This window comes from Melanerpes formicivorus, unplaced genomic scaffold, assembly GCF_026170545.1.
Source record: "Melanerpes formicivorus ecotype bairdi unplaced genomic scaffold, bMelFor1.0.p_v2 SCAF_24, whole genome shotgun sequence".
NCBI classification, from domain to species: Eukaryota; Metazoa; Chordata; class Aves; order Piciformes; family Picidae; genus Melanerpes; species Melanerpes formicivorus.
The window spans coordinates 7892811-7906739 of record NW_027142376.1 but is presented as its reverse complement, the minus strand read 5'-3'; the positions used below and the strand labels follow the sequence as shown (position 1 = coordinate 7906739).

General features: G+C 44.1%; 1 protein-coding gene across 3 annotated transcripts in view; it reads right to left on the bottom strand.

Annotated features, from left to right (window-relative positions):
- The window catches only part of MYRIP (myosin VIIA and Rab interacting protein), a 172167-nt gene that overhangs the window by 149383 nt on the left and 8855 nt on the right, over positions 1-13929 (bottom strand). For all 3 annotated transcript variants that reach the window (XM_068152784.1, XM_068152782.1, XM_068152783.1), the window contains exon 2: positions 3492-3641. In XM_068152784.1, the coding sequence (XP_068008885.1) occupies positions 3492-3601 (110 nt within the window). In that variant the 5' untranslated portion in view covers positions 3602-3641. The remainder of the gene's footprint in view (positions 1-3491; positions 3642-13929) is intronic.

Below are 13929 nucleotides of genomic sequence, written 5' to 3'. Positions count from 1 at the left end.
TCCCTGGACAACCCATTCCAGGGTTTCACCACTCTCATGGTGAAGAACCTCCTCCTCACATCCAGCCTGAATCTCCCCACCTCCAGCTTCATTCCATTCCCCCTACTCCTATCACTACCTGAGATCCTGAGAAGTCCTTCCCCAGCCTTCCTGTAGGCCCCCTTCAGATACTGGAAGGCCACAATGAGGTCACCTCGGAGCCTTCTCTTCTGCAGACTGAACAGCCCCAACTCCTTCAGTCTGTCCTCATAGGAGAGGTGCTCCAGCCCTCTGATCATCCTCGTGGCCCTTCCCTGGACACCTTCCAGCACCTCCACATCCCTCTTGTAATAGGGGCTCCAGAACTGGATGCACATGAACTAATTCATGTGCTCATAGGATGTTAGGAGTTGGAAGAGACCACCAAAGCCTCCCTTAAGGTAGTTGTAGAGACCAATAAGGTCTGCCCTGAGCCTCCTCTTCTCCAGGCTAAGCAACCCCAGCTCCCTCAGCCTCTCCTCACAGGGCTGTGCTCCAAACCCCTCCCCAGCCATGTTGCCCTTCTCTGGACACATTCAAATGTCTCTATATCCTTCCTAAATTGAGGGGCCCATCACATCTGTTATGTGAAGAGGCCTATCTCACAAACACACATTTGACCTTGTAGGCTTTGGTGAGCTCTCCTTCTGCCATTTCTTTAAAAAAAAAATTTCAATCACACCCCCTCCCCAAATCAGAAGCTGCAGATATGACAAAGATGTTACATACAGCAAAACATCCAAAGCTCAACCCTCAAAACACTTCAGTCAGCCTTACTCCTGACACCCTGCAGCTGCACAAAGCCTGAAATTCAAGATTAAGAAAACAAATCAAAGAAATGTGAGCAAATGAGCCATTAGAGCATGCCATCCACCCACTCAAAAAGCCAGCTCTGATTATTAGTTGTTAGAATAGAGTAAAATAGAATACAATTAACCAGGTTGGAAAAAGACCTTTGAGATCGTCAGGTCCAACCTATCACCCAGCACCATCTCATCAACTAAACCATGGCACCAAGTGCCTCATTCAGGCTCTTCCTAAACATCTCCAGTGATGGTGACTCCACCACCTCCCTGGGCAGCACATTCCAATGGCCAATCTCTCTTTCTGGGAAGAACTTCTTCCTAACATCCAGCCTAAACCTCCCCTGGCACAGCTTGAGACTGTGTCCTCTTGTTCTGGTGCTGATTGCCTGGGAGAAGAGACCAATCCCCATCTGGCTGCAACCTCCCTTCAGGTAGCTGTAGGCAGCAAGAAGGTCTCCCCTGAGCCTCCTCTTCTCCAGGCTAAGCAACCCCAGCTCCCTCAGCCTCTCCTCACAGGACTGTGCTCCAGACCCCTCCCCAGTTTTCTTGCCCTTCTCTGGACACCTTCAAGTGTCTCAATGTCCTTCTTAAACTGAATAGCCCAGAACTGGACACAGGACTCAAGGTGTGGCCTAACCAGTGCTGAGTCCAGGGGCACAAAGACTTCCCTGCTCCTGCTGGCCACACTGTTCCTGATGCAGGCCAGGAGGCCATTGGCCTTCTTGGCCTCCTGGGCACACTGCTGGCTCGTGTTCAGCCTACTGTCAGCCAGTACCCCCAGGTCCCTTTCTGCCTGGCCGCTCTCCAGCCAGCAGCCCAGAGGCAACCTGCAAGCCGCTGAGGCAGGGGTGATGCACGCAAGTCTGTGCCGCCACAGCCCAGCCCTGAGCACGCAAACCCCTCGCTGCCCCAGCCATACCGCAGCCGCCTGGTTTCCCTACTTGAGCTGATTCCCAGGAAACGAAAGCTCTGTTATGACTTGAGCCTCGGCGCCTCTGGATGATTACACTGATGTTGGGAGTAAATAAAAACATATCACTGCTGCCAGCGAACAGAACCAACACATAATCAAAGCAGCAAGATTAGGGGTGAACAAGTACAAAGGACAGTAAATATTATTAATCTGATAGCAGGCTGAGAGCCAAAGCAGGAGAAATAAACAAAAGGATAGGAAATTGAACTGATGTGAAAGGAGTAAGGCATAACATACAACCACACTAATCACTGACTATTTACATATGGTTATCTTACTATTTTTAGCCAAGTAATTATTTGTTTGTTTTTTTCCCCATCCACAAGGGCAGTCTGTCTCAAAACAGCAGCCTAAAGGTGTGTGTGGGGGGGAAGGCAAAAATAAAGGACTTCAATTAGAGAACCACTGCTATAAATTCTCAGTGCAGAGAGATTCAAAGCAGCTTTGCAGCAGACAATGCCTATGAGCAGCATGTTTCTCCCTTCACACGTTAAATCACTCTGTTTGCAGAGGATGGAAAAATAAATGAACAGCTAACAACTCCAATGCCATAAAGACATTGATATGTTAGCCTCCTTTTAACTTTATCAGGAATGATTAGGCTGGAGGTGAGGAGAAAGTTCTTCTCAGAGAGTAATTGGCCATTGGAATGTGCTGCCCAGGGAGGTGGTGGAGTCACCATCCATGAAGGTGTTCAAAAAGGGATTGGATCTGGCACTTGAAGCCATGAGGTGTTGGGTGACAGGTTGGACTTGATGATCTCAAAGGTCTCTTCCAACCTGCTTAATTCTGTATTCTGTATGTTTCATCAGATCCTTCTGTCTCACTTCACAGCATCCTTGGTCTCTTGCTTATGTGGTAGGAATACTCAGGTGAAGGGCCACTTGAGGACAGTGTCCTGCAGAAACCCTGTTCCCTTGTTTGTTGCACTCACTGGGGCAGTAACCTCAGCTCAGCTCTTGGTGTGGGAGGAGGTAGATGCTTTAGAACTGACTTTTAGAGCTGCCTTTTACTGTGAGAGTATTTTTAGTCTGGAGAAGAGAAGGCTCAGGGGAGACCTCATTGCTTTTTACAACTACCTGAAGGGAGGTTGCAGCCAGGTGGAGATTGGTCCTTCTCCCAGGCAACCAGCACCAGAACAAGAGGACACAGTCTCAGGCTGTGCCAGGGGAGGTTTAGGCTGGAGGTGAGGCAAAAGCTCTTCCCAGCAAGAGAGATTGGCCATTGGAATGTGCTGCCCAGGGAGGTGGTGGAGTCACCGTCCATGAAGGTGTTCAAAAAGGGATTGGACGTGGCCCTTGAAGCCATCATTTAGTCATGAGGTATTGGGTGAGAGGTTGGACTTGATGATCTCTGAGGTCTTTTCCAACCTTATTGATTCTATGAAGTTAAACCTCATTTCTTGTGGTATAATCATTTAACTCTTCAGTTTCTGCTAGCAAAGCAAAATTGAAGCTGTCAGCCGTGAGAGGTCATTGTTTTGGTTAAGGCCAGGATAGATTAAACACCAAAATAAAATGCAGTAGTACTTCACAACTGGATTGATGTGGTAGAGTTTGGATGTTTACTACCTCTGTGAGAGCAATGATCAGTGCACAGAACACCACAATAAGCTCTATTCTCTGGTGTCTCCTCCAAACCAGTTGTGAGAATCCAGAGAGCAGTATTGCTAACCATCTTTTCCTTCTTCTTACCTCAGCCTTTCTTCTTCTTTCTTCCGGAGGCTGAAGTCTCGCTGAACCACCTGGAGCACGTGCTCTGCTTCTTCATCAGTCAAGCCAGAAAGATCTAGTTTTCTCCCCATTATGGACTCTGTCCTGGGTATGTGTAGCTATGAGGAATGTCTGCAATTAGAAACAGAGAGGAGGAAAAAGAAAAAAGGCAAAATAAATTGCAAGTTCTGGTATTTTTTTCCCCAGTGTGTTGGAATCAAAGGGACATTTGCTCAATACAAAGATGCTGGCATAAAACTTCAGATCATAGAATCATGGAATTGTTAGGGTTGGAAGGGACCTCGAGGATCAGCCAGTTCCAACCCCCCTGCCATGGGCAGGGACACCTCACACTACAGCAGGTTGCTTACAGCCACAGCCAGCCTGGCCTTCAAAACCTCCAGGGATGAGGCTGCCACCACCTTCCTGGGCAACCTGTGCCAGCCAGTCTCTCACCACCCTCATGGGGAAGAACTTCTTCCTAACACCCAATCCCAATCTACCCATTTCTAGTTTTGTTCCATTCCCCCCAGTCCTATCACTCCCTGACATCCTAAAAAGTCCCTCCCCAGCTTTCTCGTAGAAACAAGATAAGGAAATCATATGAACATAGAATTGTTTCAGTTGGAAGTGACCTTTAAGATCATCAAGTCCAACTGATAATCATTTAAGTTGGAAAAGGCTGTCAAGATCCTAACCCAACACGGCCAGGTCACCACTAAACCATGTCCTTTAGCACCACATCTACATCTCTTTCACACCCCTGCAGGGATGGTGACTCCACCACTTCCCTGAGCAGCCTATTCCAGGGCTTGACAACTATTTCAGTAAAGAAATTTTCCCAGATGTCCAACCTAACCCTCCCCTGGGATAACTTGGATGACTCGTTTCTGAACTATTTCTCCAAGTTCCATGCACCTAAAGCAATCACCTCCAATGTAAAAAGAAATGCAAATGATAAATTATTGAAGATATTAAATAGTGCTGAGGGGAGACCTCTGTGGTGCCCTCAAGAAATATGTTAAGCTATTCATTGAATGACTCAGGTTGGAAGGGACCTTAGGACCCTGCCACCACGGGCAAGGACACCTCAACTAGACTCAGCTGCTCAAGGCCTCATTTTCAGAACATGCAATGTAGTGGGACACATTCTTCATTTCAGGCTTTGGGATACCTGGGAGGAACCTGGAATATTTCTCCTGTGAGGGCAAGGTGAGAGAGTTGGGATTGTTCAACCCAGAGAAGACTCCAGGAAGACCTTAATTGTGGCCTTTTGTACTTAGTGGGGACCATTCAGAAAGATGGGGATGATCACTTCAGCAGGGACTGTTCCAATAGGACAAGGGGTGACAGTTTTAAGCTAAAGCAGGGGAGATTCAGACTAGATAAGAAACTTGTTACAATGACTGTGATGAAACACTGGAACAGGTTGCACAGAGAGGTGCTTAGAAGAACCTGGAAACATTCCAGATCAGCTTGAATAAGGCTCTGAGGAGCCTGAAGATGTCCCTCACTGCACGGGGGCAGACTAGTTGACCTTTAAATGTCCTTTCCAACCCAATCCAGTCTATGACTCTATTATCTGTTCATCTGTTCCCACGCACAGCACTTCAGTGCAAAGGCTTCTCTTCCAAAAGCACGGAAGGGCTTCCCCACAGGAAAGCCACATCCGCAGGGAACTAAGCAGCTCTTTTCCAGCTAACTTTTTTCACATGCATACACTTCATGAGAGAAACACAGGATATCAACTCAAAGGAAATAAAACTATTTTAAGCAGTTGCTGGAGCCAGTAGAGACACCTCCATGGCAGGGCTCCAGTTGTCTGAGACACAGAATGATGAAGAACTCAGAGACCAAAGTTGCCACTCTGGTCGTTCTTGAGCATCGAGTTAACAACTCGATTCAGTTAGTGCTGTCACAGTAAGTTCTCCCTTCAGGTCTTCAGCACAATGTTTTTGGAAGCTTTGAGAAAATTAATACTTTTGTTGCTGTTGCTCACATCTACAGTCTGTGGTCCATTGGTAAAGAAAACTACCCCTTGGATTCAGTCGCTGCTGTGGATCACAGGATGTCAGGGGTTGAAAGGGACCCAAAGAGATCAAGTCCAACTCCCCTGCCAGAGCAGGACCATACAATCTAGCTCAGATCACCAAGGTTGGAAGAGACTTGAAAGATCATCAAGTCCAACCTGTCACCACAGACCTCATGAAAAACCATGGCACCAAGTGCCATGTCCAGTCCCCTCTTGAACACCTCCAGGGATGGGGACTCCACCCTTGCCTGGGCAGCACATTCCAACGTCTAACGACTCTCTCGGTGAAGAACTTGCTCCTCACCTCCAGCCTAAACTTCTCCTAGCACAGCTTGAGACTGTGTCCTCTTGTTCTGGTGCTGGTTGCCTGGGAGAAGAGACCAACTCCCACCTGGCTACAACCTCCTTTCAGGTAGTTGTAGACAGCAATAAGGTCTCCCCTGAGCCTCCTCTTCTCCAGGCTAAACCACCCCAGCTCCCTCAGCCTCTCCACATAGGGCTTGTGCTCGAGGCCAGGATCACATCCAGACAGACCTTGAAAGTTTCCAGAGAAGGAGACTCCACAACCTCCCTGGGCAGCCTGTTCCAGTGCACTGTGACCCTCACAGTGAAGAAGTTCCTCCTTGTGTTGAGGTGGAACCTCCTGTGCTGCAGCTTACATCCGTTGCTCCTTGTCCTATCACAGGGAGCAACTGAGCAGAGCCTGTCCCCTCCTCCCTCCTGACCCTCAGATATTTACAAACATTTATTAAATGTCCTCCAAGTCTTCTCTTGTCCAGAGTAAAAAGCCCCAGGTCTTGTATTGAGCTTGTATTAGAAGGGGGGAAATTTACCTCTAAATCCAAGGGTAAATGAGCAGCCCACCTACTGTTGATTTATTTTTTTAGGGTTGGCAAAGAATTAATTTCAAGTATACATAAGGCTTAAAAATCATCAATGACTTTCACTTTGGGGTTTCATGTGGTTTATTAACCTATAAAAGACTCTCTAGCTGCATTCCAGTATTACATTAGCCTCTAAGGGACTCGTGAGGTTTTCCCCAAGAGCTAATTTTTCGTTACATTATTAAAGCATCTCCAAGCTGGGACTATCACAGCAGTTGATAAATATTTATAGGCAGTCTTCAGATGGGTTGTCTTTTTTTTTTTTTTCCAAGTAGATATGCCTTAAGCATTCTGGAAACACACAATGGCAAATCCTCTAGAGGAAATGTAACAGGTTACATTTTTGTAAAAGCACCAATGAAATAAGCTAAAATGAAAAGAAAAATCCATACATCAACCAAATCAATCTAAAAAAATGAAAATCAACCAAATAAAAAAACAACCAAATACAAGTCAAATTATTTAAAAAACACAACCTAATAACAATAATAAAAAAAAAAAAATCAACCAAATACTAAAATAAAGAACAAAAAAAAAAACCAGCCAAATACTAAAATAAAGAACAAAAAAACAACCAGCCAAATACTAAAATAAAGAACAAAAAAAAAAATCAGCCAAATACTAAAATAAAGAACAAAACCCAGCCAAATACTAAAATAAAGAACAAAATCAACCAAATAATAAAATAAAAGGAAAAAAAAATCAACCAAATACTAAAGAAAAGAAAAATCAACCAAATACTAAAATAAAGAACAAAAACAATCAACCAAGTACTAAAATAAAGAACAAAAAAACAATCAACCAAATACTAAAATAAAGAACAAAAAAACAATCAACCAAATACTAAAATAAAGAACAAAGAAACAATCAACCAAATACTAAAATAAAGAACAAAATCAACCAAATAATAAAATAAAAGGAAAAAAAAAATCAACCAAATACTAAAATAAAGAACAAAAACAATCAACCAAATACTAAAATAAAGAACAAAACCCAGCCAAACACTAAAATAAAGAACAAAACCCAGCCAAATACTAAAATAAAGAACAAAAAACAGCCAAATACTAAAATAAAGAACAAAATCAACCAAATAATAAAATAAAAGGAAAAAAAATCAACCAAATACTAGAGAAAAAAAAAATCAACCAAATAAAATAAAGGGGGAAAAAAACAATCAACCAAATACTAAAATAAAGAACAAAAACAATCAACCAAATACTAAAATAAAGAACAAAACCCAGCCAAATACTAAAATAAAGAACAAAACCCAGCCAAATACTAAAATAAAGGGAAAAAAAATCAACCAAATAGTAAACAACAAAAAAATCAACCAAATACTAAAGAAAAAAAAAAAAATCAAACAAATAAAAAAAGGGGGGGGGGGAAATCAACCAAATAATAAAATAAAGGGGGGAAAAAAAAAAAATCAGCCAAATAATAAAATAAAGGGAAAAAACATCAACCAAATAATAAAATAAAGGGGGGGGGGGGGAAAAAAAATCAACCAAATACTAAAATAAAGAAAAAAAAAAATCAACCAAATACTAAAATAAAGGAAAAAAAAAAATCAGCCAAATACTAAAATAAATGGGAAAAAAAATCAGCCAAATAATAAAGGAAAAAAATCAGCCAAATAATAAAATAAAGGGAAAAAAAACAGCCAAATAATGAAATAAAGGGAAAAAAAAAAAATCAACCAAATAATAAAATAAAGGAAAACAAAAAATCAGCCAAATAATAAAATAAAGGAAAAAAAAAATCAGCCAAATAATAAAGGGAAAAAAAATCAACCAAATACTAAAATTAAGGAAAAAAAAAAATCAATCAAATAATAAAGAAAAAATCAACCAAATAATAATAATTAAAAAATCAACCAAATAATAATTGGGAAAAAAAAAAATCAATCAAATTAAATTCAGATTGAGAAACTATTTTATTTACTTGGTTGATTTTAAAATCCCTTCTGGCCTCAACTGAAATAACTTGTATAAGGCTGTTCAGATGTTTGCCTTCAAGAGCAACACTTCCCTGATAAATTCTCAAACTGAATACAAAGTTTGAGCTTCCGGGGAGAGACATTACAAGGAAAATCATTCCCTGGAAGAGAACTTTGCTTGACAAATTAACAGCCTGTAGCAGGAAAGCCCAGGCTGGCTTCATACGTGATTGGGTATCCTTTGAGTAATGCTCTCATCTTCATACTTCTTACAGACTGTTTTAAAATCTAATTAAAACTACCATAGCAGAAGAGCACAGAGCTGTTGGAGTGAGGCCAGGGGAGGCCACAAAGATGATCCATGTGCTGGAGCACTTCTGCTGTGAGGAGAGGTTGAGGGAGCTGGGGGTGTTCAGCCTGGAGAAGAGAAGACTCTCTGGGAACCTTAGAGCTGCCTTGCAGTACCTGAAAGGATCCTAAAGGAAGGCTGCAGAGGGACTTTCCATGAGGGTGTCTAGAGACAGGACAAGGGGGAATGGTTTGAAGCTGTGGGAGAGAGCAGGGTTAGACTGCAGATTAAGGAGAAACTCTTCAGTCTGAGGGTGGTGAGACTCTGGAATAGGCTGCCCAGGGGGGCTGTGGCTGCCTCCTCCCTGGCGGTGTTGAAGGCCAGGTTGGATGAGGCCTTGAGCAGCTGAGTCTAGTTGAGAGGTGTCCCTGCCCACGGTGGGGAGGTTGGAGCAGATGACCTCTGAGGTCCCTTCCAACCTGAGCCATTCTTTGATTCCATGAAAAACCACTTATTGAATTCAAGCTTTAAAAAAAACACAAACCCAAACACCAAAACCACACACAACGAACCCCAATCGTCCAAAACCAAACAAACCAACAACCACCACACAAAAAAACCCAAACAAAAACCCCCACACACAAGTAAAACAAACAAACACACACCCCAAACACAACAGAAAACCAGTAAAGCAATCACACACCCCCCATGGAACAGGGAACAAAAGAAATGTTTTTCAAGAACTGCAAGCAATGCTTCTGAATTTTAAAGTGGACAAGAGCATCAACACCAGGAATGAGGACAAGGAGTACATTTCCTAGTCACTCATATGATGGCTAAGCTGTCTGGACTTGCAGTCTCAGCAGAAGATTAGCATTACAGGAGGGTGGGAAGAAAGCCCACAAAGTTTTCTTTTCTTCTGTTTTTAAAAAGTACCAAGCACCATTTCAAGCAGATTGCCTGCTCAACAGAGAGCCACAGTATAAAGTTAATTATGCAAGCAGTCACACTGAGCATATTGTACAACACGGATATCTCAGCCCCATGCTGCAGCTAGGAAATCATAGAATCAGTAAGGTCGGAAAAGACCTCAGAGATCAAGCCCAACCTGTCACCCAACACCTCATGACTAACTAAACCATGGCTTCAAGTGCCACGTCCAGTTCTTTTTTGAACACCTCCAGGGATGGTGACTCCACCACCTCCCTGGGCAGCACATTCCAATGGCCAATCTCTCTTTCTGGGAAGAACTTCTTCCTAACATCCAGCCTAAACCTCCCCTGGCACAGCTTGAGACTGTGTCCTCTTGTTCTGGTGCTGATTGCCTGGAAGAAGAGACTAACCCCCACCTGCCTAAAAATCACCCTTCAGGGAGTTGTAGACAGCAATAAGGTCTCCCCTAAGCCTCCTCTTCTCCAGGCTAAGCAACCCCAGCTCCCTCAGCCTCTCCTCACAGGGCTGCGCTCCAAACCTCTCCCCAGCCTCATTGCCCTTCTCTGGACACGATGAAGTGTCTCAATATCCTTCTTAAACTGAGGAGCCCAGAACTGGACACAGGACTCAACGTGTGGCCTAAGCAATGCCAAGGATTTTAAACAGATTTGAAAGGTTCCTTCCAACCCAAAATATTCTAAAACCCTGAGCTAACACCATAAAGTCCTGCAACCTACAGAGGGCTACCAGGATGATCAAGGGACTGCAGTACTACCCTATGAGGAGAGGCTGAGAGCCCTGGGGGCATTTAGTCTGGAAAGTAGAAGACAGAAGGGATTTAATAAATGTTTATAAAAATATGAGGGCTGGGGGTCAAGAGGGAGGGGACAGGCTCTGCTCACTTGCACCCTGGGATAGGACAAGGGGCAATGGATAGAAACTACAGCACAGGAGGTTCCAGGGGAAGTTTAGGCTGGAGGTGAGGAGGAAGTTCTTCACAGAGAGAGTTGTTAGCCATTGGAATGCGCTGCCCAGGGAGGTGGTGGAGTCGCCATCCCTGGAGGTGTTCAAGAGGGGATTGGACATGGCACTTGGTGCCGTGGTTGGGTGCCATGAGGTCTTGGGTGACAGGTTGGACTTGATGATCTCTGAGGTCTCTTCCAACCTTATTGATTCTATGATGAGGAACTTCTTCACTATTAGGGTCACAGAGCACTGGAACAGGCTGCCCAGCGAGGTTGTGGAGTCTCCTTCTCTGAAGACTTTCAACACACATCTGGATGTGCTCCTGTGTGACCTGTGCTAGATTTTATGGTCCTGTTCTGGCAGGGGGGGGAGGACTCAATCACTGGAGGTCCCTTCCAGTACCTAACATCCTGTGACCTGGAGTGCTGTGTCAAGTTTAGCCTCCCCAGTAGGCTTTAGACAGACTTGAACCAAAAGACAGCATTTGAAGAACATCACTGCCCAAAGTCATTTCCAGTACGGCTAGCACAGCATTATGTCTAAATCGAGGCACAATTAACGCTGGTCACAAATTTCTTCATCTTGTTTGAAGTCCAAGAAAGTCTAAAAGCTGCAGTGAACAACACTGCTGATATTCTTCTTCCCTTTTCATCAGAAATTAAGTAATGCTACACACACACACACACAAAACACAAGAGGGAAAATAGACTCATTGGAAACACAAAGCTACCTCTTCAGATGAGAAATTGAGCACAGCCCAACTGACTGCAGCAGGAGGACTTGTATCTGGTGTGACACATTTTCAATGAGAAGCAAGACCCCAAGGTCTGAGAGGATGTTGTTCTTTGTACCCACACTGATTATAACTGAGATTTCTTGCACATATTTCCTGGCCCATAACCAAAGCATAAAATCTCTTCCTTTCAGCCTTGGACTTGCAAGCTCCTGAGCACAGTAAGGTTTGTTTCACTGTGGCGGGGGGGAAGAAGCAGGGTTTAATTTGGTTCCTTCTGGGAGAGATGTTCCTTATTCATCCAAGTTATTACCATAACTGGGTGTGTTTCTTACACAGAACAGTGCCAGGACATACTAAAAGTGGAGGAAACTGTAAAACCTTAAAAAGATCAAAGGTCATTACTGTGTGGTTTTCATTTTTAATCTACTTAGGAAATAAAGAGGAGTTTCACAGACATCTTCATTCTAGGTTTTACATTATTTTGATTTCCAAATATGAAACTGCAGAAGCAGAAGAGCTCCACTGAAGTATTTTACTTCCAAATAACTGCATCTAAAAAGCTAAGGATGGAACTGAGCTCCTCAGTTTAGGAAAGATGTTGTGTTGTTGGAAGGTGTCCAGAGAAGGGCAACAAAGCTGGGGAGGGGTCTGGAGCACAGCCCTGTGAGGAGAGGCTGAGGGAGCTGGGGGTGCTTAGCCTGGAGAAGAGGAGGCTCAGGGCAGACCTTATTGCCATCTACAACTACCTGAAGGGAGGTTGTAGCCAGGTGGGGGTTGGTCTCTTCTCCCAGGCAACCAGCACCAGAACAAGAGGACACAGTCTCAAGCTGTGCCTGGGGAGGTTTAGGCTGGAGGTTAGGAAGTTCTTCCCAGCAAGAGAGATTGGCCATTGGAATGTGCTGCCCAGGGAGGTGGTGGAGTCACCATCACTGGAGGTATTTAGGAAGAGCCTGGATGAGGCACTTGGTGCCATGGTTTAGTTGATGAGATGGTGTTGGATGATAGGTTGGACTTGATGATCTTTGCAGTCTTTTCCAACCTGGTTAATTCTATTCTATTCTGAGGCAGGAGGGAAGACTATGAAACCATTTCTTAAAAAAACCCAGAAGCTATTTTATTTATATAGCAAAAAAAAAACCAAACCCCACAAACAATTATTTTTACAGAAAATACTAAAGATTACACTGGAGGCCTTAATTTCTCTCATCTATGTGTGACAAGTCATAATAAAAAGATTCTTAATAAGAAATTATGGCAATTTTGTAGCTATGTATTAGGTCTACAGCTGATACACAAATCCAAGTGGAAGTTCAGCATGTAATAGAAAAGCCAAATTCATTGACCAGGAAAAAAAGCCACTCTCTTCACTGATGACCAGGAACTCCCAGAGGGAAAGCTTAGCCAGAATTTGGCCCTGGAGCTGCTGAAGATCATGGGGCATCTGGCATGTACTGGTAGCACAGATTTCACTGCTTTCCAGTCAACTCTCAACTCTCATTTTACTTCAGTCTCATCTTCCATCATTTATGCTGAATTTAGGCAAATCATGTTTAGCTCTCTCTTCTTTATTTAGCAGCAACTGTCTTATGGAAGAACATGTAGAGAGGATGGATCTGTCAGTATTCTGACTGTGTGAGACTGACTGATACTCTTCCTGAAAGGAGAAAGACAGCTTGGGGAAAACACACAGAACTGGAGTGGCAGTGCACTGGCATCCAATTGTCTCTTGCATGATTGGCCTCTCTTCCACCTGCCTTCAACCTAGAGCATGAAAAGCAGCTCATTACTGCAATGGACACTTAACCAACCCCAAGGTGAATGAGCACAGGTCTGGGGTGAAGCCAACATGTGCACTCAGGGCATGCAACCAATCCCAGAATCATCCAACACAATCAGAAATTTGCATCTCCAGAAGCAGGAGGCTTCCAGGGCCTCCCTTTGGATGCTTGACCTGCACAGTGGGGCTCAGAGCTCACTGCTGGCACATACCCAGGCTGCCTGCACAGAGACAACCACAGAAAGGAGGCAAGTTCCTGCTTCCACAGAAAGGAGGCAAGTTCCTGCTTCCACAGAAAGGAGGCAAGTTCCTGCTTCCACAGAAAGGAGGCAAGTTCCTGCTTCCACAGAAAGGAGGCAAGTTCCTGCTTCCACCCTCCCCTCCAAACCCAAAGCAAATCAGTCTTCACACTCAGCTTGAGCCATCATGGCAAAATACTAAACAAAAAGCTCATCTGTATTCCTCCTCTCTTCAACATTAGCTTGAGAGCGAGTGCTGCAAAAATACATTCACCACCTGTGCCGCGCTGCACTGAATGACTGAGTTAGAGAGGTCAGAAAGGAGCTCTGGGGATCATCCAGTCCAAAGTCCCTGCTAAAGTAGGGTCACCCAGAGCAGGTTACACAGAATTCCTGAATGTCTCTAGAGAAGGAGACTCCACAACCCCTCTGGGCAGCCTGCTCCGCTGCTCCGTCATCTTCAGTTTTTGCCCATGTTCACATAGAGCTTCCTGAGTTCCACTTTCTGCTGTTGTCCCTTGCTCTATCACTGGACACCACTGAAAAGTCTCTGGCCTTATCTCTTGACCCCTGTCCTTTAGATATTGATAAACAATGATCAGGTCACCCCCCAGGCTTCTCCAGACTA